The 26,472-nt window shown below is 44.2% G+C and overlaps 1 protein-coding gene across 1 annotated transcript; it reads left to right on the top strand.

Moving 5' to 3' along the window:
- Positions 1-534: 534 nt before the first annotated feature.
- On the top strand, positions 535-24,690 carry LOC105943461 (mucin-19-like). Its single transcript, XM_055140013.1, has 2 exons — positions 535-588; positions 1,789-24,690. Exons 1-2 carry the CDS (start codon positions 535-537, stop codon positions 24,688-24,690), a joined length of 22,956 nt encoding a protein of 7,651 aa, XP_054995988.1.
- The last annotated feature ends 1,782 nt before the right edge of the window (positions 24,691-26,472 follow it).

Here is a 26,472-nt window from a genome sequence, read left to right on the forward strand (position 1 = left end):
GCCGAGGAATCAAACCCAGGTTGGCTGCAGGCAAGGCAAACACCCTACTGCTGTGCTATTGCTCCAGCCCCCCCAAAAAATAATAATAAGTTCTATATCCTAAAAAAAAAAGTACTTGCTCCGATATTATGGACCAAGAGCCCCAGGAAGATCACGTTACTGCAGCAGTCTACAAACACCAGTCTCGTGAAGGCCGGAAGCGTGGCCGATGGTGGTGCCTGGGACATGCCCACCTATATCGCTACCCCAGGACGCCGGGATGCCGCCATCGCCATCACCACTGCTGCATCTGTCGTGACTCCGAACATACCCTATGCTGGCTGCTCGCGCCGGCCTTCTGTCACCTCCTCAGCCACCAGCATTGTGGGTTGATGAGCCGTGTAGTTTACACATTGCCCCGGCGCCATTCATCCAAGGGGGGGTGCAAAATTTTTCACCTTCGTATCACTGAGCAGTTTGGTAAAATTCACTCTCTCATTGCCAAGCTTATGAATTTGTTTCTGTTTCTCTACTTACAGGGGTTAAAAGGACAAGATGAAGGCTCTTATTTTGACTGGACTCATCCTGACCTTTGCCACTTGCTTTCCGGTAAGACTTTATACAATTGAAAATTAGCACTACAGAAGTAACACTTTTATGAATATCATGATAATAAAACAAGGTTCAGGGTGACATTGTGTTTTTCTATTGTTAAATTAAGTATTTGCATTTTATGAAATTTCATTATTTAGAACATAACTTGTATGACTATATCTTTTGCACTTTTTGTTTGGGGGCCACACCCAACAATTCTCAAGGCCTAGCCCCAGTTCTGTGGTCAGGGATTTCCTCTAACAGTGCTCAAGACAGCCAAAGCAATATCCTGCTCTATTCTCTTGAGCTATGTCTCCTGACTAATATATATATATATATATATATATACACACACACATACATATTATATATATATTATGTACTTTCTATAGTTAGCTTGGGTATCTTGAATTTTATTACCTATTTTTTCCCTTTATGTATTCTGTGGAGTTTTATTTTTTTAAATGCCTTGACCTTCTAAATTTCTATACAAAAATTCTTCATATCTATTCATAAACATATAGCTTTCAACATTTCAAAATTACTATTAATATTCAATTAAGTTTGTTTCTTTGTATTTAATTAAACTATTCCAAAGATCCTTTCTTTTCTGGCATAACTATAATTTTCTTACACAATTCTTCCACAGCATTAAATGTCTCAGAAACAGTCATTATGAACCAGAGAGATTTGGGTTTTTGACATCTGAATTTCTGAGTTCAACATCAAATACGATTATGTAAATTCTATACTAGAGTTAAGTAATAATTCTTTTATTGGATTTTATATAACATCACAGTTGCCCGACAATGTATCTATTTTGCCAGGTTCTAAATGAATAATTTTCTTTTAATTTCATAGGTTTAGTACAGATATATTTTAAAACTAATTATATTTTCCTAAGTGTATTTTATTGAATGGTCTATATTTTGTTGAATTTTCTTCATGAATACTCTGAGTGTCAAATGAAATACCCAAGCATTTTTTTCTAAGTATCCACTTGTTAGTTAACATTTACAGAATAATATAATAGTATTAATTTATTTAATAATTAATTTAATAATATAAAATTAAATTAAATCAATTTATATCAAACTCAGAACTAACACACGTCCCATCTAAAAAAGCAAAGTAATTTGTATCTAAAATAAAAATGAATATTCATATTTGATTTTAAAATTTGCTGCTGATTCCTTTTATTCTTCCTCCCTTCAGTTCAGTGAAAGTCAGCAGTCACAGAACCAGGCAATAGGAAAGACAATCAAAAATCCATCAGTCCAAAGTTCTTCTGACAAAATATCAGAAAGCAGATCTCCACCCTGCCACGTCAATAGAATTCCTAAAGCTGTTTCTCATGCCTCTGCACCAGCAGTACAGACTAACAAAGCCGCCAGTAGATTGTCTTCAAATCCTAGGACTTCAACTGTAAAGAAAAAACCCGTGCAATCTTCACAAAAACAAAATCTGCAGGTGAAGCCTAAGAAAAAGACACTGATGGCCAATAAAGGGTTACCACCCTCCTCCTCTGGTGTCAAAAAGCAAAATGCTCCACGTGGGACAAGCAAATCTCTGAAGCCATCCATAAACAGTAAAAGGACAACTGAAAAAAACAAAGAGACTGCAGCAACATCAAAAACAGCTTCTACCATCAAGAAAACTGAAAATGCACCTGAAAAACCCACATCTGTCTCTGGCAAAAAGCAAAATTCGCCAACAGCAGTAGCAAAAAGAATTCCAGCTACAAAGAAAAACCCTCAAAACTCTAAGAAACCCCTACCTCCACCTGTGAAGAAACAATCTACAGCCCTGGCAGCACCCAAAACAGCAGCCACCCGAAAGAGTTCACCCAGGAAGAAAACTGTTCAGACACAAAGAAAGAAGGAAGCAGTCACTCCGGTCAAAAAGTGGCCCGTTAAGGCAGCAGCTACTGCGACAGCTTCCAATCCCACTAAATCTAGAAAGGCAACACCTGAAACTGCCAAGAAAAATCAGAACCCAGCAAAAGCAGTTGCAGCAGCCCCCCAAGAATGTTCACCCAAAGAGAAAACTGTACTTAACGAACACAAGAAAACAGTAGTCCCAGTCAAGAAGGGGCCTGTTAAGGCAACAAAAACAGCAGCAGTTTCCAAAGCCAAGAAGGAAAACCCAACTAGACCTAAGGCAATACCTGTAATTGGCAAGAAAACTCAGAACCAGGCAAAAGCTGTTGCCGCAGCCCCCGGGGAAAGTGCAACCAAAAAGAAAACTGTACAGAACCAAACGAAGAAATCAGTAACTCCGGTTGAAAAGGGACCAATTAGGGCAGCAGGAACCAGAGCAGCTTCCAAAGTTAAAACAGAAACTCTTACAGGGTCTAAAAAGAGAGCACCTATGTCTTCCAATAAAAAGCTACATGAACCCAGAAAACTTGCATCAAAAAGCAAAAAGTCTATAGCCAAAACTAAAGTGCCAAAGATATCCAAGAAACCTCTTGCTGCACCTTCCAAGAAAGATGTGAATCATACTAAACCAGCACCAAAAACATCAGAAACTTCAAAGAAACAAGCAAATCAATCTAAATGTGTCTTGTCTAAACCTAGAGGAAAACAGTCAAATCTAGCAAAAAGCAAGGCTCCAGCTCTCATAAACACTGGGAACCAAAAAGAAAATCTAAAAAAGTATAAACCAGCTGCCAAAACAGGGATCAGTGAGTCTAAACCTAGTCACAAAGGACACAAACATCCTATAGCTAAGAAGCAAATGCAGAAGAAATCTACATCGGGTGTAAGGACTGCAAAAGCAGTTCCTAATAGAAAACCTATAAAAGCATCACCAAAAGACATAAAAGGGCTTAAAGAAAAGCAGTCTAAATCCCCTGAAAGAAAAAGACAACCTCCATCATCATGCAGAACTGAAAAGCAATCTGAAACAAGAAGACCTAGAGTTTTCCCAAACAGGTTGAAACAAAGAGGACCTAAAAACATTCGAGCTTCACCACATCCTCAACCCTCCATCCCATCTAAATCTCATAACTCTCGAAGACGACCACCAAAAAACAGTCCACGACCACAACCAAATAAACCAAGTGGTCATCAGTTTTACCCTCCTCCACCAAGACCATGGCCTGTTCCCCCTCCTCCCCAGGCAAACCAAAATAATCCTTACATACCACCCTGCCATAAGCCAAAACCTCCAACAAAGTCAACAGACATGAAAGATATCACAAATGATAACCCAACTGGTGAAGTCTCTACTGAAGATGAGATTTCTGACTCATCTACCAGCTGTACTCCTACATCCAACAGCAAAACATCAGTTGCCCCAATTAGTATGACTACTGAAGACACCACTACTGCTAAAGATGCCACAACTACTATGAATAATGCCACAAATACCACAACTAGGCCTACATCCTCCTTAGCGGGCACCACTACTCAGTCTGTGAGTAAAACTGCTGCACCAACCACTGTATCAAGCGGAGCTACTACTACAACTACAGCAGCCTCCACAACTACAGAGGAAAGTACTGCCACAACTATTGCTACTAAAACTTATGCTGCTGCTGCTACCACTACACCTACTGGTACCACAACCACCAAAACTAGCCCTATATCCTCCTCAGCAGGCACCACTACTCAGTCTGCGAGTACAACTGCTGCATCCACAACTACAGTAACAGGGGGAGCAATTACTACAACTACAGTAGGCTCCACAACTCCAGAGGGTAGTACTAATAAAACTGTTGGTACCACAACTTCTGAGACTACTACAACTACACCTACTGGTACCACAATCACAACTAGCCCAACATCCTCCTCAACAGGCACCACTACTCAATCTGTGAGTACAACTGCTGCACCCACAACCACTATATCAGGGGGAGCTGCTACAACAACTGCAGCAGCCTCCACAACTCCAGAGGGTGGTACTACCACAATTGTTGCTATCAAAACTTCTGATGCTGCTACCACTATACCTATTGGTGCCATAACCACCACAATTAGCCCTACATCCTCCTCAGCAGGAAACAAAACTAACTCTGTGAGCATAGCTGCTGCACCACCAACAACAGTGTCAGGGGGAGCTGCTACTACAACTGCAGCAGACTCCACAACTCCAGAGGATAGTATTACCACAACTTTTGCTATCAAAACTTCTGTGGCTGATACCACTACACCTACTGGTGCCACATCCACCACAATTAGCCCTACATCCTCCTCAGTAGGCATCACTACTCATTCTGTGAGTACAACAGCTGTACCTAGAACCACAGTGTCAGGGGGAGCTACTACTACAACTGAAGCACGCTCCACAACTCCAGAGGTTGGTACTACAACAACTGTTGCTACCACAACCTCTGTCATTAGTACTACACCCCCTTCCGCTCCTACAACATCTAAGTCAAGTGGGACAAATACCACACCAAGTATTTCTCCTTTTACTACTGAACATAATACATTCACAACCATGGGGAAAGCACCCACCCAGAACTCTGCTGTTACAACTGGAGTAGCTCAGGTCACCATGAAACCCAAAGATGACACAACTATTGAAACTCCTAATATAGTGGATGAAAAAAACCCTGATGAAGAAGATGCGACTACCAAAGACACCACTACTGCTAAAGATACGACAGCTGCTTTAGATGATGCCACAACTCTGACAACTAACGCCACATCATCCTCAGCAGGCAGAACTACTCAGTCTGTGTGCAAAACTGCTCCACTGACAACCACAGTACCAAGGGAAGCAACTGCTTCAACTACAGTAGCCTGCAAAACTCCAGAGGGTGGTAATACCACAACTGTTGCTAACACAACTTCTGATGCTGCTACCACTAAACCTACTACTGCCAAAACTACCACAAATAGCCCTATATCCTCCTCAGCAGGCACCACTTCTCAGTCTGTGAGTACAAGTGCTGCACCCACAACCACCATATCAGGGGCAGCTGCTACCACAAGTACAGTAACCTCCACAAGTCCAGAGGATGATACTAACAAAACTGTTCCTACCACATTTTCTGCTGCTACCACTACACCTACTGGTGACACAACCACCACAACTAGCTCGACATCCTCCTCAGCAGGCACCATTATTCAGCATGTGAGTAAAACTGCTGCACCCAAAACCACAGTATCAGGGGGAGCTGCTAGAACAACTGCAGCAGCCTCCACAACTCAAGAGAATGGTACTACCACGACTGTTCCTACCACAGATTCTGCTGCTACCACAATAACTGCTGGTGTCACAAACACCACAACTAGGCCAACATCCTCCTCAACAGGCACAAGTACTGAGTCTCTGAGGAATACTGCTGCACCCACAACCACAGTATCAGGGGGAGCAGCTACTACAATTGCAGCAGCTTCCACCACTCCAGAAGATGATATTACCAAAACTGCTGCTACCACAACTTCTGCCACTGCAGCTACCATGACACCTACTGGTGCCACTAGCCATATATCCTCTACAGAAGGCACCACTAGTCAATCTGTGACACACACTGCTTCACTGACAACAGCCGTATCAAGGGACGCTATTACTACAGCTACAGCAGCCCCGACAACTCCAGAGGATGGTAATACCACAACTGTTGCTACCACAACTTCTGCTGCAGCTACCACTACACCTACTGGTGCCACTTTCATCACAACTAGCCCTACAACCTCCTTAGCTAGCACCACTAGTGCTTCTGTGAGTACAACTGCTCCACTGACAACCACAGTATCAGGAGTAGCAGCTACGGCAACTTCAAAAGACTCCCCAACTGAACAGAATGTTACTACCACAACTGTTGGTACCACAACTTTTGCTCCTGCAACCTCTACACCTATTGGCGCCTCAACCATCACAACTAGCCCAATATTCTCCTCAACAGGCACCACTACTCAGTCTGTGAGTACAACTGCTGCACACACAACCACAGTATCAGCGAAACCTGCTACTACAATGGCAGCAGCCTCCCCAACTCCATATGATGCTATAACCACAAATGTTGCAACCACAACTTCTGCCACTGCTGCTACCACTACATCTACTGGTGCCACAACCACCACAAGTATTCCAAAATCCTCTTCAGCAGGAATTACTACTCACTCTGTGAGTGCAACTGCTCCTCCGATAACCACAGTGTCAGGTGTAGCTAATACTACAACTGCAGCAGCCTCCACAACTCCAGAGGATGGTTCTACTACAAATTCAACGGCAGCAACCACTACACCTATTGGTTCCACATCCACCACAACAAACCCTAAATCCTCCTCAGCAGGCTACACTACTCATTCTGTAAGTACAACTGATGCACCTACAACCACAGTGTCAGGGGAAACTACTAGAACTGTAACAACCTCCACAATAACAGATGATGATACTACCACAAATGTTGCTACCACAACTTCTGCCACTGCTACTACCACTACACCTACTGGTGCCACAACCACGAGAACTATCCCCACATCGACATCAGCAGGCACTGCTACTCAGTCAGTGAGTAAAACTGGTTCTCCAACAACCAAGGTGTCAGGAGGAGCTACTATTACAAGAGTACCAGCACCCACAAATCCAAAAATTGATTCAACCACAACTGTTGCTACCACAACTTCTGCTGCTGCTACCACTACACACACTAGTCCCAGGACTAAAACATCTAGCCCTACATCCTCCTCAACAGTCACCACTACTCAATCTGTGAGTAGAACTGATGCACAGACAACCACTCTATTTAGGAGAACAACTACAACTAGAGCAGAAGTCTCCACAACTCCAGATGATGGTACTACCACAAATTTTGTTACTAGAACTTCTGCTACTGCTACCAATACACCTACTAGTGCATCAACCACGACAACTAGCCCTATATCCTCCTCAGTTAGCACCACTATTCAGTCTGTGGGTATAACTGCTGCACCAGCAACTACAATATCAGGAGGAGCTACTTCCACAACTGTAGTAACCTCCACAACTACAGAGGATGGTACTACCAAAAATCTTGCTACCACCGCTTCTGCCTCTGATATTACCACTACATCTACTGGTACCACAATCAACACAACTATCCCTACATCCTCTTCAGCAGGAATTACTACTCAGTATGTGAGTACAACAGCTCCTCCGACAATCACAGTGTCAGGTGTAGCTACTACTACAACTGCAGCAGCCTCCACAACTTCAGAGGATGGTTCTACCACAACTGTTGCTACCACAACTTCTGCGGGTGCTGCCACTACACCTACTGGTTCCACATCCACCACAACTACCCCTAGATCCTTCTCAACAGACTACACTACTCATTCTGTAAGAAAAACTGCTGTGCCCACAACTACAGTATCACTGGAAGCTACTAGAACTGCAACAGCCTCCACAACTCCAGCTGATGCTACTACCACAAATGTTTCTACCACAACTTCTGCTGCTTCTACCCCTACACCTACTAGTTCCACAACCACAACATCTAGCCCTACATCTTCCTCTGCAGTCACCACTACTCAGTCTGTGAGTAAAACGGCTGCACAAACAAACACAGTATTTCGAGGAACTGCTACTACAACTGCAGAAGTCTCCACAGCTCCAGAGGATGGTACTACCACAAATTTTGCTGCCACTACTTCTTCTACTGCTACCGATACACCTACCCATGCCTCAACCAACACAACTAGCCCTATATTCTCCTCAGCTGGCACCACTACTCAGCCTGTGAGTACAACTGTTTCACCAGCAACCACAGTATCAGGGACATCTACTACCGCAACTCTAGCAATCTCTAAAATTCCAGAGTATGGTACTACCACAAATATTGCTACCACAACATCTGCTTCTGCTGCTACCACTAAACCTAATGGTACCACAACCACCACAACTATCCCCACATTGACCTCCACTGGCACTAATACTCAGTCTGTGAGTAAACCTGATTCTACAACAAACGCAGTGTCAGGTGGAGCTACTATTACAACAGTACCAGCACCCACAACTCCAGAATTTGGTACTACCACAACTGTTTCTACCACAACTTCTGCTGCTGCTACCACTACACTTGCTAGTCCTATGACCACAGTATCTAGCCCTACGTCCTCCTCAGCAGTCAACACTGCTCAGTCTATAAGTACAACAGCTGCACAGACAACCACAGCTTTAGGGGGAACTATTACTACAACTGCAGATGTCTCCACAACTCCAGAGGATAATAACACTACAAATTTCCCTAACACAATTTCTGCTACTGTTACCAATACACCGACTGGTGCCTCAACCACCACAGCAAGTCCTATATCCTCCTCAGTTGGCACCACTATTCAGTCTGTGGGTATAACTGCTGCACCCGCAACTACAATATCAGGAGGAGCTACTTCCACAACTGTAGTAACCTCCACAACTACAGAGGATGGTACTACCAAAAATCTTGCTACCACCGCTTCTGCCTCTGATATTACCACTACATCTACTGGTACCACAATCAACACAACTATCCCTACATCCTCTTCAGCAGGAATTACTACTCAGTATGTGAGTACAACAGCTCCTCCGACAATCACAGTGTCAGGTGTAGCTACTACTACAACTGCAGGAGTCTCCACAACTTCAGAGGATGGTTCTACCACAACTGTTGCTACCACAACTTCTGCGGCTGCTTCCACTACACCTACTGGTTCCACATCCACCACAACTACCCCTAGATCCTTCTCAACAGACTACACTACTCATTCTGTAAGAAAAACTGCTGTGCCCACAACTACAGTATCACTGGAAGCTGCTAGAACTGCAACAGCCTCCACAACTGCAATTGATGCTACAACCACAAATGTTTCTACCACAACTTCTGCTGCTTCTACCCCTACACCTACTAGTCCCACAACCACAACATCTAGCCCTACATCCTCCTCTGCAGTCACCACTACTCAGTCTGTGAGTAAAACGGCTGCACAAACAAACACAGTATTTCGAGGAACTGCTACTACAACTGCAGAAGTCTCCACAGCTCCAGAGGATGGTACTACCACAAATTTTGCTGCCACTACTTCTTCTACTGCTACCGATACACCTACCCATGCCTCAACCAACACAACTAGCCCTATATTCTCCTCAGCTGGCACCACTACTCAGCCTGTGAGTACAACTGTTTCACCAGCAACCACAGTATCAGGGACATCTACTACCGCAACTCTAGCAATCTCTAAAACTCCAGAGTATGGTACTACCACAAATATTGCTACCACAACATCTGCTTCTGCTGCTACCACTAAACCTATTGGTACCACAACCACCACAACTATCCCCACATTGACCTCCACTGGCACTACTACTCAGTCTGTGAGTAAACCTGATTCTACAACAAACGCAGTGTCAGGTGGAGCTACTATTACAACAGTACCAGCACCCACAACTCCAGAATTTGGTACTACCACAACTGTTTCTACCACAACTTCTGCTGCTGCTACCACTACACTTGCTAGTCCTATGACCACAGTATCTAGCCCTACGTCCTCCTCAGCAGTCAACACTGCTCAGTCTATAAGTACAACAGCTGCACAGACAACCACAGCTTTAGGGGGAACTATTACTACAACTGCAGATGTCTCCACAACTCCAGAGGATAATAACACTACAAATTTCCCTAACACAATTTCTGCTACTGTTACCAATACACCGACTGGTGCCTCAACCACCACAGCAAGTCCTATATCCTCCTCAGTTGGCACCACTATTCAGTCTGTGGGTATAACTGCTGCACCAGCAACTACAATATCAGGAGGAGCTACTTCCACAACTGTAGTAACCTCCACAACTACAGAGGATGGTACTACCAAAAATCTTGCTACCACCGCTTCTGCCTCTGATATTACCACTACATCTACTGGTACCACAATCAACACAGCTATCCCTACATCCTCTTCAGCAGGAATTACTACTCAGTATGTGAGTACAACAGCTCCTCCGACAATCACAGTGTCAGGTGTAGCTACTACTACAAATGCAGCAGCCTCCACAACTTCAGAGGATGGTTCTACCACAACTGTTGCTACCACAACTTCTGCGGGTGCTGCCACTACACCTACTGGTTCCACATCCACCACAACTACCCCTAGATCCTTCTCAACAGACTACACTACTCATTCTGTAAGAAAAACTGCTGTGCCCACAACTACAGTATCACTGGAAGCTGCTAGAACTGCAACAGCCTCCACAACTCCAATTGATGCTACTACCACAAATGTTTCTACCACAACTTCTGCTGCTTCTACCCCTACACCTACTAGTCCCACAACCACAACATCTAGCCCTACATCCTCCTCTGCAGTCACCACTACTCAGTCTGTGAGTAAAACGGCTGCACAAACAAACACAGTATTTCGAGGAACTGCTACTACAACTGCAGAAGTCTCCACAGCTCCAGAGGATGGTACTACCACAAATTTTGCTGCCACTATTTCTTCTACTGCTACCGATACACCTACCCATGCCTCAACCAACACAACTAGCCCTATATCCTTCTCAGCTGGCACCACTTCTCAGGCTGTGAATACAACTGTTTCACCAGCAACCACAGTATCAAGGGCATCTACTACCGCAACTCTAGCAATCTCTAAAACTCCAGAGGATGGTACTACCACAAATATTGCTACCACAACTTCTGCGGCAAATAATACACTTACTGGTGCCTTAACCACTACAACAAGCCTTATGTCCTCCTCAACTGGCAACACTACTCCATCTGTAAGAAGAACTGCTGCACCAGAAACCATAGAATCAGGGGCAGCAACTACCACAACTGTAGCAATCTCTCAAACTTCAGAGGATGGCACTACCACAAATCTTGCTACCACCACTTCTGCTTCTGATGCTACTGCTATGTCTACTGATACCACAATCACCACAACTATCCCTACATTCTCTTTAGCTAGCACCACTTCTCAGTCTGTGAGTACAACTGCTCCTTTGACAACCACAGTGTCAGGTACTACTACAACTGCAACAGCCTCCACACCTTCAGAGGATGTTTCTAACACAACTGTTGCTACCACAACTTCTGCGGCTTCTACCACTACACCTACTAGTTCTATATCCACCACAACTACCCCTAGATCCTCCTCAGCAGACTACACTACTCATTCTGTAAGAACAACTGCTGTGCCCACAACTACAATATCACTGGAAGCTGCTAGAACTGCAAAAGCCTCCATAACTCCAGCTGATGCTACTACTACAAATGTTTCTACCACAATTTCTGCTGCTGCTACCCCTACACCTACTAGTCCCACAACCACAACATCTAGCCCTACATCCTCCTCAGCAGTCACCACTACTCAGTCTGTGAGTACAATTACTATAACAGCAACCACAGTATCAGGGGCAGCTACTACCACAAATGTAGAAACCTTCACAACTCCAGAGGATGGTTCTACCACAACTGTTGGTACAACAACTTCTGCAGCTGCTACCGCTACACCTACTGGTTCCACATATACCACCAATAACCCTAATTCTTCCTCAACAAGCTACACTGCTCATTCTGTAAGTACAACTTATGTGCCTACAACCAGAGTATCAGGGGAAGCTAATAGATCTGTAACAGCCTCCACAACTCCAGATGATGGTACTACCACAATTTTTGTTACCACAACTTCTGCCACTGTTGCTACCGCTACACCTACTGGTGCCACAAACACCACAACTTTCCCCACATCGAACTCAGCAGGCAATACATCTCAGCCTGTGCATAAAACTGGTTCTCCAGCACCAAATGTGTCAGGTGGAGGTACTATTACAACAGTACCAGCACCAACAAATTCAGAAATTGGTACTACCACAACTTTTGCTACCGCAACTTCTGCTGTTGCTACCACTACATCTATTAGTCCCACAACCACAACATCTAGCCCTACATCCTCCTCAGCAATCACCACTATTCAGTCTGTGAGTACAACTGCTGTACAAGCAAAAACAATATCAGGGTCACCTACTACCACAACTGTAGCAACTTTCAAAACTCCAGAGGATGGTTCTACCACAGCTGTTGCTACCACAAATTCTGCTGCTGCTACCACTACACCTACTGGTTCCACATCTAATACAAATAACCCTAATTCCTCCTTAGCAGGATGCACTACTCATTCTGTAAGTACACCTGATGTGCCTACAACCACAGTATCAGGGGAAGCTATTCTATTTGTAACAGCCTCCACAACTCCTGATGATGCTACTATGACAATTGTTGCTACCACAACTACTGCCTCTTCTGCTACCACTACACCAACAGGTGCCACAATCACCACAACTATCCCCACATCGAACTCAGGAGGCACTACTACTAAGCCTGTGTGTAAAACTGGTTCTCCAACAACCAAGATGTCAGGTGGAGGTACTATTACAACAATACCTGCACCCACAAGTCCAGAAATTGGTACTACCACAACTGTTGCTACCACAACTTCCGCTGTTGCTACCACAACACCTACTAGTCCCACAACTACAACATCTAGACCTACATCCTCCTCAGCAGCCACCACTACTCAGTCTGTGAGTACAACTGCTGCACAGACAACCACAATATTTTGGGGAAATGCTACTAAAACTGCTGAAGTCTCCACGACTCCAGATGATGGTACTACCATAAAGTTTGCTAACACACCTTCTTCTACTGCTACTGATACACCTACTGGTGCCTCAACCACCACAAGAGGCCCTATATCCTCCTCAGCTGGCACCACTACTCAGTCTGTGAATACAACTGCTGCATCGGCAACCACAGTATCAAGGGAAGCTACCACCACAACTGCAGCAACCTCCACAACTCCAGAAGATGGTACTACCACAGATGTTGCTATGACAACATATGCCTCTGATGCTACTACTACATCTACTGGTAGCATAATCACCAAAACTACTACTACATACTCTTCAGCAGGAATTACTATTAAGTCTGTGAGTTCAGCAGCTCCTCTGACAACCACAATGTCAGGTGTAGCTACAACTACAACTGCAGCAGCCTCCACAATTTCAGAAGATGGTGCTACCACAACTATTCCTACCACAACTTCTGCGGCTGCTGCCACTATACCCACTGGTTCCAGATCCAACACAACTAACCCTAGATCCTCCTCAGCAGGCACCACTACTCAGTCTGTGAGCAAAACTGGTTCTCCAACAAACACAGTGTCAGGTGGAGCTACTATTAGAACAGTACCAGCACCCACAACTCCAGAACTTGGTACTACCACAACTGTTTCTACCACAACTTCTGCTAATGATACAACTACACCTACTAGTCACATAACCACAGTATCCAGCCCTATATCTTCCTCAGCAGTCAACACTTCTCAGTCTGTAAGTACAACAGCTGCACAGACAACCACAGATGTAGGAGGAACTATTACTACAACTGCAGATGTCTCCACAACTCGAGAGGATGGTACTACCATAAATTTTGCTACAACAATTTCTGCTACTGTTACCGATACACTGACTGGTGCCTCAACCACCACAACAATACCTATAATCTCCTCAGTTGGCACCATCACTAAGTCTGTGAGTACAACTTCTGAAAAAGCAACTACAGTATCAGGAGCAGCTAGCACCACAACTTTAGCAACCTCCACAAATCCAGAGGATGGTACTACCACAAATGTTCCTTTGAGAACTACTGCCTCTGATGCTACCACTACATCTATTGGTACCACAATCAACACAACTATCCCTACATCCTCTTCAGCAGGAATTACTACTCAGTATGTGAGTACAACAGCTCCTCCAACAATCACAGTGTCAGGTGTAGCTGCTACTACAACTGCAGCAGTCTCCACAAAGTCAGTGGATAATTCTACCACAACTGTTGCTACCTCAACTTCTGCGGCTGCTGCCACTACACCTACTGGTTCCACATCCACCACAACTACCCCTAGATCCTCCTCTGCAGACTATACTACTCATTCTGTAAGAACAACTGCTGTGCCCACAACTACAGTATCACTGGAAGCTGCTAGAACTGCAACAGCCTCCACAACTCCAGCTGATGCTACTACCACAAATGTTTCTACCACAACTTCTGCTGCTGCTACCCCTACACCTACTAGTCCCACAACAACAACATCTAGCCCTACATCCTCCTCAGCAGTCACCACTAATCAGTCTGTGAGTATAACTGCTGTACCAGCAACTACAGTATCAGGGGAAGGTACTACCAAAAATGTTGCAACCTTCACAACTCGAGATAATGATTCTACTACAACTGTTGCTGCCACAACTTCTGTGCCTGCTTTAACTACACCTACTGGTTCCCCATCTATGACAAATAACCCTAATTCCTCCTCAGCAGGCTACACTACTCATTTGGTAAGTACACCTGATGCGCCTACAACCACAGCATCAGGGGAAGCTACTAGATCTGTAACAACGACAACAACTCTAAATGATGGTACTACCACAATTGTTGCTACCACAACTTCTGCCGCTGTTGTTAACACTACATCTACTGGTGCCAAAACCACCACAACTATCCCTACATCAAACTCAGCAGGTACTACTAAAAGGCCTGTGCGTAAAACAGGTTCTGCAACAACCAAGCTGTCAGGTTCAGCTAGTACTAAAACAGTACCTGCAAGCACAATTCCAGAAATTGGTACTAACATAACTATTGCTACGACAACTTCTGCTGTTGCTACCAGAACACCTACAAGTCCCACAACTACAACATCTAGACCTACATCCTCCTCAGCAGTCACCACTACTCAGTCTGTGAGTACAACTGCTGCACAGACAACCACATTATTTTGGGAAAATGCTACAAAAATTGCTGAAGTCTCCATGACTCCAGATGATGGTACTACCACAAAGTTTGCTAACACACCTTCTTCTACTGCTACTGATACACCTACTGGTGCCTCAACCACCACAACAAGCCCTATATTCTCCTCAGCTGGCACCACTACTCAGTCTGTGAGTACAACTGCTGGACCGTCAACCACAGTATCAGGAGCAGCTACTACCACAACTGTAGCAACCTCCACAACTCCAGAGGATGGTACTACCACAGATGTTGCTATGACAACATATGCCACTGATGCTACAACTACATCTACTGGTAGCACAATCACCAAAACTACTACTACATACTCTTCAGCAGGAATTACTATTAAGTCTGTGAGTTCAGCAGCTCCTCTGACAACCACAATGTCAGGTGTAGCTACTACTACAACTGCAACAGCCTCCACAATTTCAGAAGATGGTTCTACCACAGCTATTCCTACCACAACTTCTGCGGCTGCTGCCACTATACCCACTGGTTCCAGATCCACCACAACTAACCCTAGATCCTCCTCAGCAAGCACCACTACTCAGTCTGTGAGCAAAACTGGTTCTCCAACAAACACAGTGTCAGGTGGAGCTACTATTAGAACAGTACCAGCACCCACAACTCCAGAATTTGGTACTACCACAACTGTTTCTACCACAACTTCTGCTAATGCTACCACTATACCTACTAGTCCCATAACCACAGTATCTAGCCCTACATCCTCCTCAGCAGTCAACACGGCTCAGTCTGTAAGTACAACGGCTAAACAGACAACTAAAGATTTAGAGGAAACTACTACTACAACTGCAGGTGTCTCCACAACTCCAGAGTATGATAACACTACAAATTTTGCTACCACAATTTCTGTGACTGTTACCGATACATCTACTGGTCCCTCAAACACCACAACAAGCCCTATATCCTCCTCAGTTGGCACCACCACTCAGTCTGTGAGTACAACCTCTGCAACAGCAACTACATTATCAGGAGCAGCTATTACCACAACAATAGAAACCTCCACAAATCCAGAGGATGGTACTACCACAAATGTTGCTTTGAGAACTTCTGCCTCTGATGCTACCACTACATCTACTGGTACCACAATCAACAAAACTATCCCTACATCCTCTTCAGCAGGAATTACTACTCAGTATGTGAGTACAACAGCTCCTCCGACAATCACAGTGTCAGGTGTAGCTACTACTACAACTGCAGGAGTCTCCACAACTTCAGAGGATGGTTCTACCACAACTGTTGCTACCACAACTTCTGCGGCTGCTTCCACTACACCTACTGGTTCCACATCCACCACAACTACCCCTAGATCCTTCTCAACAGACTACACTACTCATTCTGTAAGAAAAACTGCTGTGCCCACAACTACAGTATCACTGGAAGCTGCTAGAACTGCAACAGTCTCCACAACTCCAATTGATGCTACTACCACAAATGTTTCTACCACAACTTCTGCTGCTTCTACCCCTACACCTACTAGTCCCACAACCACAACATCTAGCCCTACATCCTCCTCTGCAGTCACCACTACTCAGTCTGTGAGTAAAACTGCTGCACAAACAAACACAGTATTTCGAGGAACTGCTACTACAACTGCAGAAGTCTCCACAGCTCCAGAGGATGGTACTACCACAAATTTTGCTGCCACTACTTCTTCTACTGCTACCGATACACCTTCCCATGCCTCAACCAACACAACTAGCCCTATATTCTCCTCAGCTGGCACCACTACTCAGGCTGTGAGTACAACTGTTTCACCAGCAACCACAGTATCAGGGACATCTACTTCCGCAACTCTAGCAATCTCTAAAACTCCAGAGTATGGTACTACCACAAATATTGCTACCACAACATCTGCTTCTGCGGCTACCACTAAACCTATTGGTACCACAACCACCACAACTATCCCCACATTGACCTCCACTGGCACTACTACTCAGTCTGTGAGTAAACCTGATTCTACAACAAACACAATGTCAGGTGGAGCTACTATTACAACAGTACCAGCACCCACAACTCCAGAATTTGGTACTACCACAACTGTTTCTACCACAACTTCTGCTGCTGCTACCACTACACTTGCTAGTCCTATGACCACAGTATCTAGCCCTACGTCCTCCTCAGCAGTCAACACTGCTCAGTCTATAAGTACAACAGCTGCACAGACAACCACAGCTTTAGGGGGAACTATTACTACAACTGCAGATGTCTCCACAACTCCAGAGGATAATAACACTACAAATTTCCCTAACACAATTTCTGCTACTGTTACCAATACACCGACTGGTGCCTCAACCACCACAGCAAGTCCTATATCCTCCTCAGTTGGCACCACTATTCAGTCTGTGGGTATAACTGCTGCACCAGCAACTACAATATCAGGAGGAGCTACTTCCACAACTGTAGTAACCTCCACAACTACAGAGGATGGTACTACCAAAAATCTTGCTACCACCGCTTCTGCCTCTGATATTACCACTACATCTACTGGTACCACAATCAACACAGCTATCCCTACATCCTCTTCAGCAGGAATTACTACTCAGTATGTGAGTACAACAGCTCCTCCGACAATCACAGTGTCAGGTGTAGCTACTACTACAAATGCAGCAGCCTCCACAACTTCAGAGGATGGTTCTACCACAACTGTTGCTACCACAACTTCTGCGGGTGCTGCCACTACACCTACTGGTTCCACATCCACCACAACTACCCCTAGATCCTTCTCAACAGACTACACTACTCATTCTGTAAGAAAAACTGCTGTGCCCACAACTACAGTATCACTGGAAGCTACTAGAACTGCAACAGCCTCCACAAGTCCGGCTGATGCTACTACCACAAATGTTTCTACCACAACTACTGCTGCTGCTACCCCTACACCTACTAGTCCCACAACCACAACATCTAGCCCTACATCCTCCTCTGCAGTCACCACTACTCAGTCTGTGAGTAAAACTGCTGCACAAACAAACACAGTATTTCGAGGAACTGCTACTACAACTGCAGAAGTCTCCACAGCTCCAGAGGATGGTACTACCACAAATTTTGCTGCCACTACTTCTTCTACTGCTACCGATACACCTACCCATGCCTCAACCAACACAACAAGCCCTATATCCTTCTCAGCTGGCACCACTTCTCAGGCTGTGAGTACAACTGTTTCACCAGCAACCACAGTATCAAGGGCATCTACTACCGCAACTGTAGCAATCTCTAAAACTCCAGAGGATGGTACTACCACAAATATTGCTACCACAACTTCTGCGGCTGCTGCTACCACTAAACCTACTGATGCCACAACCACCACAACTATCCCCACATTGACCTCAACAGGCACTACTACTCAGTCTGTGAGTAAACCTGGTTCTCCAATAAACACAGTGTCAGGTGGAGGTACTATTACATCAGTACCAGCACCCACAACTCCTGAATTTGGTACTATCACAACTTCTGCTACCACAACTTCTGCTTCTGCTGCCACTATACCTACTAGTCCCATAAGCAAAACATCTACCCCTACATCCTCCTCAGCAGTCAACACTGCTCAGTCTGTAAGTACAACGGCTGCACAGACAACCACAGATTTAGGGGGAACTACTACTACAACTACAGATGTCTCCACAATTCCAGATGATGGTACTACTACAAATTTTGCTAACACAAATTCTACTACTTCTACCGATACAGCTACTGGTGCCTCCACTACAACAAGCGCTATATCCTCCTCAGTTGGCACCACTACTCAGTCTGTGAGTACAACTTCTGCAATAGCAACTACAGTATCGGGAGCAGCTAGTACCACAACTATAGCAACCTCCACAAATCCAGAGGATGGTATTACCAAAAATCTTGCTATGACAACTTCTTCCTCTGATGCTACCACTACATCTACTGGTACCACAATCAACACAACTATCCCTACAACCTCTGCAGCAGGAATTACTACTCAGTATGTGAGTACAACAGCTCCTCCGACAATCACAGTGTCAGGTGTAGCTACTACTACAACTGCAGGAGTCTCCACAACTTCAGAGGATGGTTCTACCACAACTGTTGCTACCACAACTTCTGCGGCTGCTTCCACTACACCTAATGGCTCCACATCCACCACAACTAACCCTAGATCCTCCTTAGCAGACTACAACACTCATTATGTAAGAAAAACTGCTGTGCCCAAAACTACAGTACCACTGGTAGCTGCTAGAACTGCAACAGCTTCCACAACTCCGGCTGATGCTACTATCACAAATGTTCCTACCACAACTTCTGCTGCTGCTACCACTACACCTACTAGTCCCACAACCATAACATCTAGACCTACATCCTCCTCAGCAGTCACCACTACTCAGTCTGTGAGTACAACTGCTGCACATACAATCACATTATTTGGGGGAACTTCTACTACAACTGCAGAAGTCTCCACAGCTCCAGAGGATGGTACTACCACAAATTTTGCTACCACAACTTCTTGGGCTGTTACCAATACACCTACTGTTTCCTCAACCACTACAACTAGCCCTATATCCTCCTCAGCTGGCACCACAGCTCATTCTGTGAGTACAACTGCTCTACCAGCAACCACAGTATCAGGGGCAGCTACTACCCCAACTGTAGCAACCTTCACAACTCCAGAGGATAGTACTACCACAAATGTTGCTACCACAACATCTGCCGCTGCTACTAACACTACACCTACTGGTGCCACAACCACCACAACTATTCCCACATCAACCTCTGCTGGCACTACTACTCAGTCTGTGAGTAAAACTGTTTCTCTGACAACCACAGGTGGAGCTACTATTACAACAGTACCAGCACCCACAACTCCAGTAATTGGTACTACCACAACTTTTGCTGCTGCTAGCACTACACCTACTGATCACACAAACACAGTATCTAGTCCTACATCATCCTCAGCAGGTGCCACAATTCAGTCTGTGAGTATAACTGCTGCACTGACAACCACTATATCAAGGGGACCTACTACTACAACTACATCAATCTCCACAAGTCCAGAGGATGGATCTACCACAACTGTTGCTGCCACAGCTTCTGTTTCTACCACTTCACCCACTGGTACCACAGTCACCTCAACTAGCCCTACATCCTCCTCAGAAGGCACCGCCACTCACCCTGTGAGTATAACTGTTGCACCCACAACCACCATGTCAGGGGGAGCTTCTACTACAAATGCAGCATCCTCCACAACTCCTGAGGATGATACTACCGTAAATGGTACTACCGCAAATGTTGCTTCCACAACTTATGCCGCTGCTTCTACCACTACACCTAGTGATGCTAAAATTACCAAAACTATCTTTAGATCCTTGTCAGAAAACATTACTACTCACTCTGTCAGTACAACTGCTGCACCAACTACCACAGTATTAGGGACAGTTACTACTACAACTGCAGCAGCCTCCACAAATCCAGAGAATAATACTACAAAGTTTTCTACCACAACTGCTGCTGCTGATGTTACCACTACATCTATTAGTGCCAAAACCAACACAACTGGCCCTACATCCTCTGCATCAGGCACTACTACACAGACTATGAGTACAACTTCTGAACCGACAACCACAGTATTAGGGGGAACTACTACTACAACTACAGAAGCTTCCTTATATACAGCTACCACAAGTTCTGTGCCCTCTACCACTACACCTACTAGTGCCACATCCACCACAACTAGCCCTACATCCTCCTCAACTGGCACCACTAGTCATTCTGTGAGTACAACTGTTGCACCAACACCCACAAAGTCATGGGGAGCAAGTACTACAACTTCACCAGCCTCCACAATTCTAGAGGATGTAGCTACCACAACTATTACTACCACAACTTCTGCTGCCACTACCACTACACCTACTGGTGGCACACCCACCACAAATGTCTCTACATCCTCCTCAGCAGACATCTCTACTCAGAATGTGAGTATAACTACTACACTGAAAACCACAGAATCAGGGAGAGCTACTTCTACAACAGCAACAACATCCACAAATCCAGAGGATGGAACTAATACAACGGCTGCTACCACAACTTCTGCTGCTACTACCACTACAACTATTGATGCCACAACACCCAAAACTAGCCCAAATTCCTCTTCAGCAAGCACTACTACTCAGTCTGTGAGTACAGCTCCTGCACCCACAACCACAGTATCAGTGGGAGCTACTACTGTATCTACTGCAGCTTCCACAACTCCAGAGGATGGTACTACCACAACTGTTGCTAACACAACTTCTCCTGCTGCTAACTCTATACCTACTGGTGCCACAATCACCACAACTAGCCCAACATCCTTCTCAGCAAGCACCAGTATTCATTCTGTGAGTACAACTGTTACACCCACAACCACAGTATCAGGAGGAGCTGCTACCACAACTGCAGCAGCCTCTGCAACTCCAGAGGATGGTACTACCACAACTGTTGCTAACACAACTTCTCCTGCTGCTAACTCTATACCTACTGGTGCCACAATCACCACAACTAGCCCAACATCTTTCTCAGCAGGCACCAGTATTCATTCTGTGAGTACAACTGTTACACCCACAACCACAGTATCAGGAGGAGCTGCTATCACAACTGCAGCAGCCTCCACAACTCCAGAGAATGGTACTACCACAACTGTTGCTAACACAACTTCTCCTGCTACTGCGATCACTACACCTACTCGTGCCACAACCAACACAACTATCCCTATATATTCATCTGCAGGTACCACTATTCAGTCTGTGAGTTTAACTGCTGTACCGACAACCATAGTATCAGAAGGAGCTACTACTACAACTTCAACAGACTCTACAACTCCAAAGGATGGTACTAACACAACTGTTGCTACCACTACTTTTGCTGCTACTGTTACCACTGCACCTACTAGTGCTGCAACCACCACAACTCGCTCTACATCCTCTGTATCAGGCACCACTCAACAGACTGTGAGTACAACTGCTGCAATGACAAGCTCAGTATCAGGGGGATCTAATACTACAACTGCAGCAACTTTCTCATATACAGAGGATGGAACTACCACAACTGTTGCTACCACAGCTTCTACTGCCACTACCACTTCACGTACTGGTGTCACAACTAGCCTAAATTCCTCTTCAGTAGGCACCACTACTCAGTCTCTGAGTATAGCTGCTGCTCCCACAACCACAGTATCAGGGAGAGCTACTATTACAACTGCAGAAGCCTCCACAACTCCAGAGGATGATATTATAACAACTGTTGGTACCACAACTTCCAGTGCTGCTACTACCACTACTTCTACTCGTGCCACTACCACCACAACCAGCCCTACATCCTCCTCAACAGGCACCAATTATCACTCTGTGAGTACAGCTGCTGCACCGACTACCACACTATTAGGAGGAGCTACTACTACAACTGCAGCTACCTCTACAACTCCAGAAGATGGTACTATTACAACTGTCACTGCCACAAATTCTGCTGCTGCTACCACTAAACGTACTGGTGCCACATCTACCAAAACTGGCCCTAGATCCTCCTCAGCAGACACTACTCCTCAGTCTGTGAGTACAAATTTGCCACTGACAACCACAGTGTCAGGTGAAAATATTACTACAAATCCAGTAGCCTACACAACTTCCGAGGATCGTACTACCACAACTGTTGCTATTACAACTTCTACTGATGCTACCACTGCACCTTCTGTTGCCACTACAACAACTACTCCTATATCCTTCTCAGTACGTTCCACAATTCAGTCTGTGAGTGCGACTGCTGCATCAACAAGAACAGTATCAGAGGGAGCTACTACTACAACTGCAGCAGCCCCCACAACTCCAGAGGATGGTACTACCACAGCTGTTGCTACCACAACTTCTGCTGCTGCTACCTCTGCACCAATTGGTGCCACATCCACCACAACTAGTCCTACGTCCTCCTCAGCAGATATCACTACTCAGTCCATGAGTACAACTTCTGTACCGGGGACCACAGTATCAGGGGGAACTACTACTACAACTGCAGGACCTTCCACAACTCCAGAGGATATTATTACCACAAGTGTTGGTACCACAACTTCTGCTGCTGTTACCACTACACCTTTTACTCCCACAACCACCACAACTAGCCCTACATCCTTCTCAGCAGGCACCACTTCTGAGTCTGGGAGTTCAACTGCTGCAACAACAACCACAGTATCAGGGGGAGCTATTACTACAACTGCAGCAGCCTCCACAACTCCAAAGGGTGATACTACCACAACTGTTACTAACCCAACTTCTGCTCCTCCTACCACTATACGTACTGGTACCACACCCACCACAACTAGCCCTACATCCTCCTCAGCAGGCAGCAATATTACAACTGCAGCAATCTCCACAACTCCTAATGTTGGTACTACAACAACTGCTGCTACTACAACTTCTGTCACTGTTACTATACCTCCTTCAACTCCCACTACAACTACAGCCAGTGTTGCCACCACCACACCAAGTATTTCTTCTTTTACTACTGAATCTGATACATTGACAACTGTGATTGAAGCCACCACTGAGAACTCTGCTGCTGCAACTATAGAAGCTCAGGTCACCATTGAACAAGAAGACACAACTACTGAAGCTGGGGATGAGAAAGAAGAAGATGAGAGTACTGAAGACATCACAACTCCGACTGAAGATGATACAGCTGCTGTTACAGCTATAGAAGATCCATTCATTATTGAAGAAAACAAGAATACTGAAGACACCACAACTCCTGCTGAAGATGCTACAACTGCTGTTATAGTTATAGAAGATCCGTTCATTATTGAAGAAGAAGACACAACTACAGAAGCTGAGGATGAGGAAGATGAGAGTACTGAAGACACCATAACTCTTGATGAAGATACTACAGCTGGTGTTACAATTATAGAAACTCAGGTCATCATTGAAGAAGAAGACCCAACTGCTGAAGCTGAGGATGAGGAAGAAGAAGATGAGACAACTGAAGACACCACAACTCCTGCTGAAGATGCTACAACTGTACCAGATAATGCTACAACACCTTCAACTGACTTCACAGCCACAGAAGCAGATTCCACCTCTGAAAGTACTGCTACAACCACTGCAGAAGACACTACAACTGCAGCTGCTACTTCAGCACCATCAGATACTACCACCTCATCACCTAAAGAAACATTCATTGCTCCAGCCAGCACAACAGTAGCAACAGCTACTACAACTGAAGCCAGTACTATCCCAACTGCTCCTGGTTCATCTAATGATGCCATAACTGCAGGAGTCACTACCACGACAGTAGCAGCAACTACAACAGCTTCAGCCAGTATTGTCAACATTGAATCTCAAAAAACTTTGTAACAGGTAAATTACTACGTGTAAAGGATTATGTTTTAAAAAATTCTTGTAGTTTAATATTGTTGTCTATATCTCCTGGCAGTTTACATAACATTTTCTCATAATCTCTCAATACTTATTTTTTATGACTGTACAGGTAGAAATTCAGGAAATCTTTTATTTTACATATAGAATACTATGGTATGGGATTTGCTGAAATTTAGTACATATGGGAGTATAATTCTAGCCAGGGCTAATATAAAGGTATCAGGTCAGAGAGTCTGGTAGGTAAGGCTCCTGCCTTGCACAAGCTTTGACAGCATTTATGGTCCCCAGAAGACTATATTGAGTAATCACTGAGCACAGAGACAGGAGTAATCCCTGATCGCATCAAGATGTGGACAAAAAACAAACCAAATAAATGAATTAAATGAATAAAAACATCTTAATTCTTAAGAAAATACACTGAAATCTTAGGATTAAAGAATAGCAGTTCCATAAAGCAATTAATTAAAATCAAAATTGCTCTCTATTACACTGAAATTCATATAAATATATATTTTATTTTTTTTCCTTTTTGGGTCACACCTGGTGATGCACAGGGGTCACTCCTGGCTCTGCACTCAGGAATTACCCCTGGCACTGCTCAGGGGACCATATGGGATGCTGGGAATCGAACCCAGGTCAGCCGCATACAAGACAAACGCCCTACCTGCTGTGCTATCACTCCAGCCCTACATATATACTTTAAAGCAAAAGTTCTTGAATATTATGAATAACCTGATTCATATTCTTGAATTTTCATAACTATAACTCAGATAGTACTTCACAATGAAAATTAACCAAATATTACAAACATAGCAATGAGTACGACAATCAAGAAATTTTAAGCAGTTATACTTTACACAGCTATACAAAAGTGACACCTCAGTTAAATTCAAATGGAAATGAGAATGATCCTACTATTATTGAAGAAAATGTATGAGGAAGATTTAGCCAACAAAATTAATTACAATAAAAAATTTTCTAGATTATAAAACCATGTCAAAGATAGAACGAGCATACCTAAGATTAATTTGGAAAAAGGAGTTGATGAAATATACATCAAATTTTAAATGGGGTTTTAAAACTGATGAAAGCATCGTAGTAGAAGTAAAAAAAGATGAAATAAACCTTAAATATATTAATTGTGTCTTACTCTAAGCAAAATATCTGACTAGATTTATTTTACTATAAAATATAATTATGAACTATCAGGTGTGGTGGTGGGGTTTAGGGACCAACATGTAGACAATTATAGAATTAATTAGATAATAATTAATAATAATAATTAATTAATTATAGAATTAATTCCATATAAGTGTTAAATAGCAAGTTTAAAATAAGTAGGTAATGTCTAAGGCAATTTAATATTAAAAATTCATTAATTGTATATCAATTATGTGTTTCTCTTTGTTTTAGGTTTCATTCCCTGAAGTAATAAACTTCTTGCCTCAACTATTTCCAATGTGCTCAAGAATTAATTGCCTTCACATTCCAAAAATTTAGACCACCCTAGAAATTCTGCTTCTTTCTTTCATCTTAGATGTGTTCATTTTAACTTCTTCAGCTTTCATTTAATAAACTCTTTTCAAACTCACTTGTTTTTGTATGCATTTATATATGATACGATCACATATTTGGAACTGAATTAAAAGATTAATAGATCTGGCTCTCTAAAGAATTCCAGATAGAGAGCAAGAGGAACCAAATGATGGTCTCCTTCCTTTGAGGAAACTTTTAAGAAGACCCTTTGCCTTGGCCACC

Source organism: Sorex araneus, chromosome 5 (assembly GCF_027595985.1).
Source record: "Sorex araneus isolate mSorAra2 chromosome 5, mSorAra2.pri, whole genome shotgun sequence".
NCBI classification, from domain to species: Eukaryota; Metazoa; Chordata; class Mammalia; order Eulipotyphla; family Soricidae; genus Sorex; species Sorex araneus.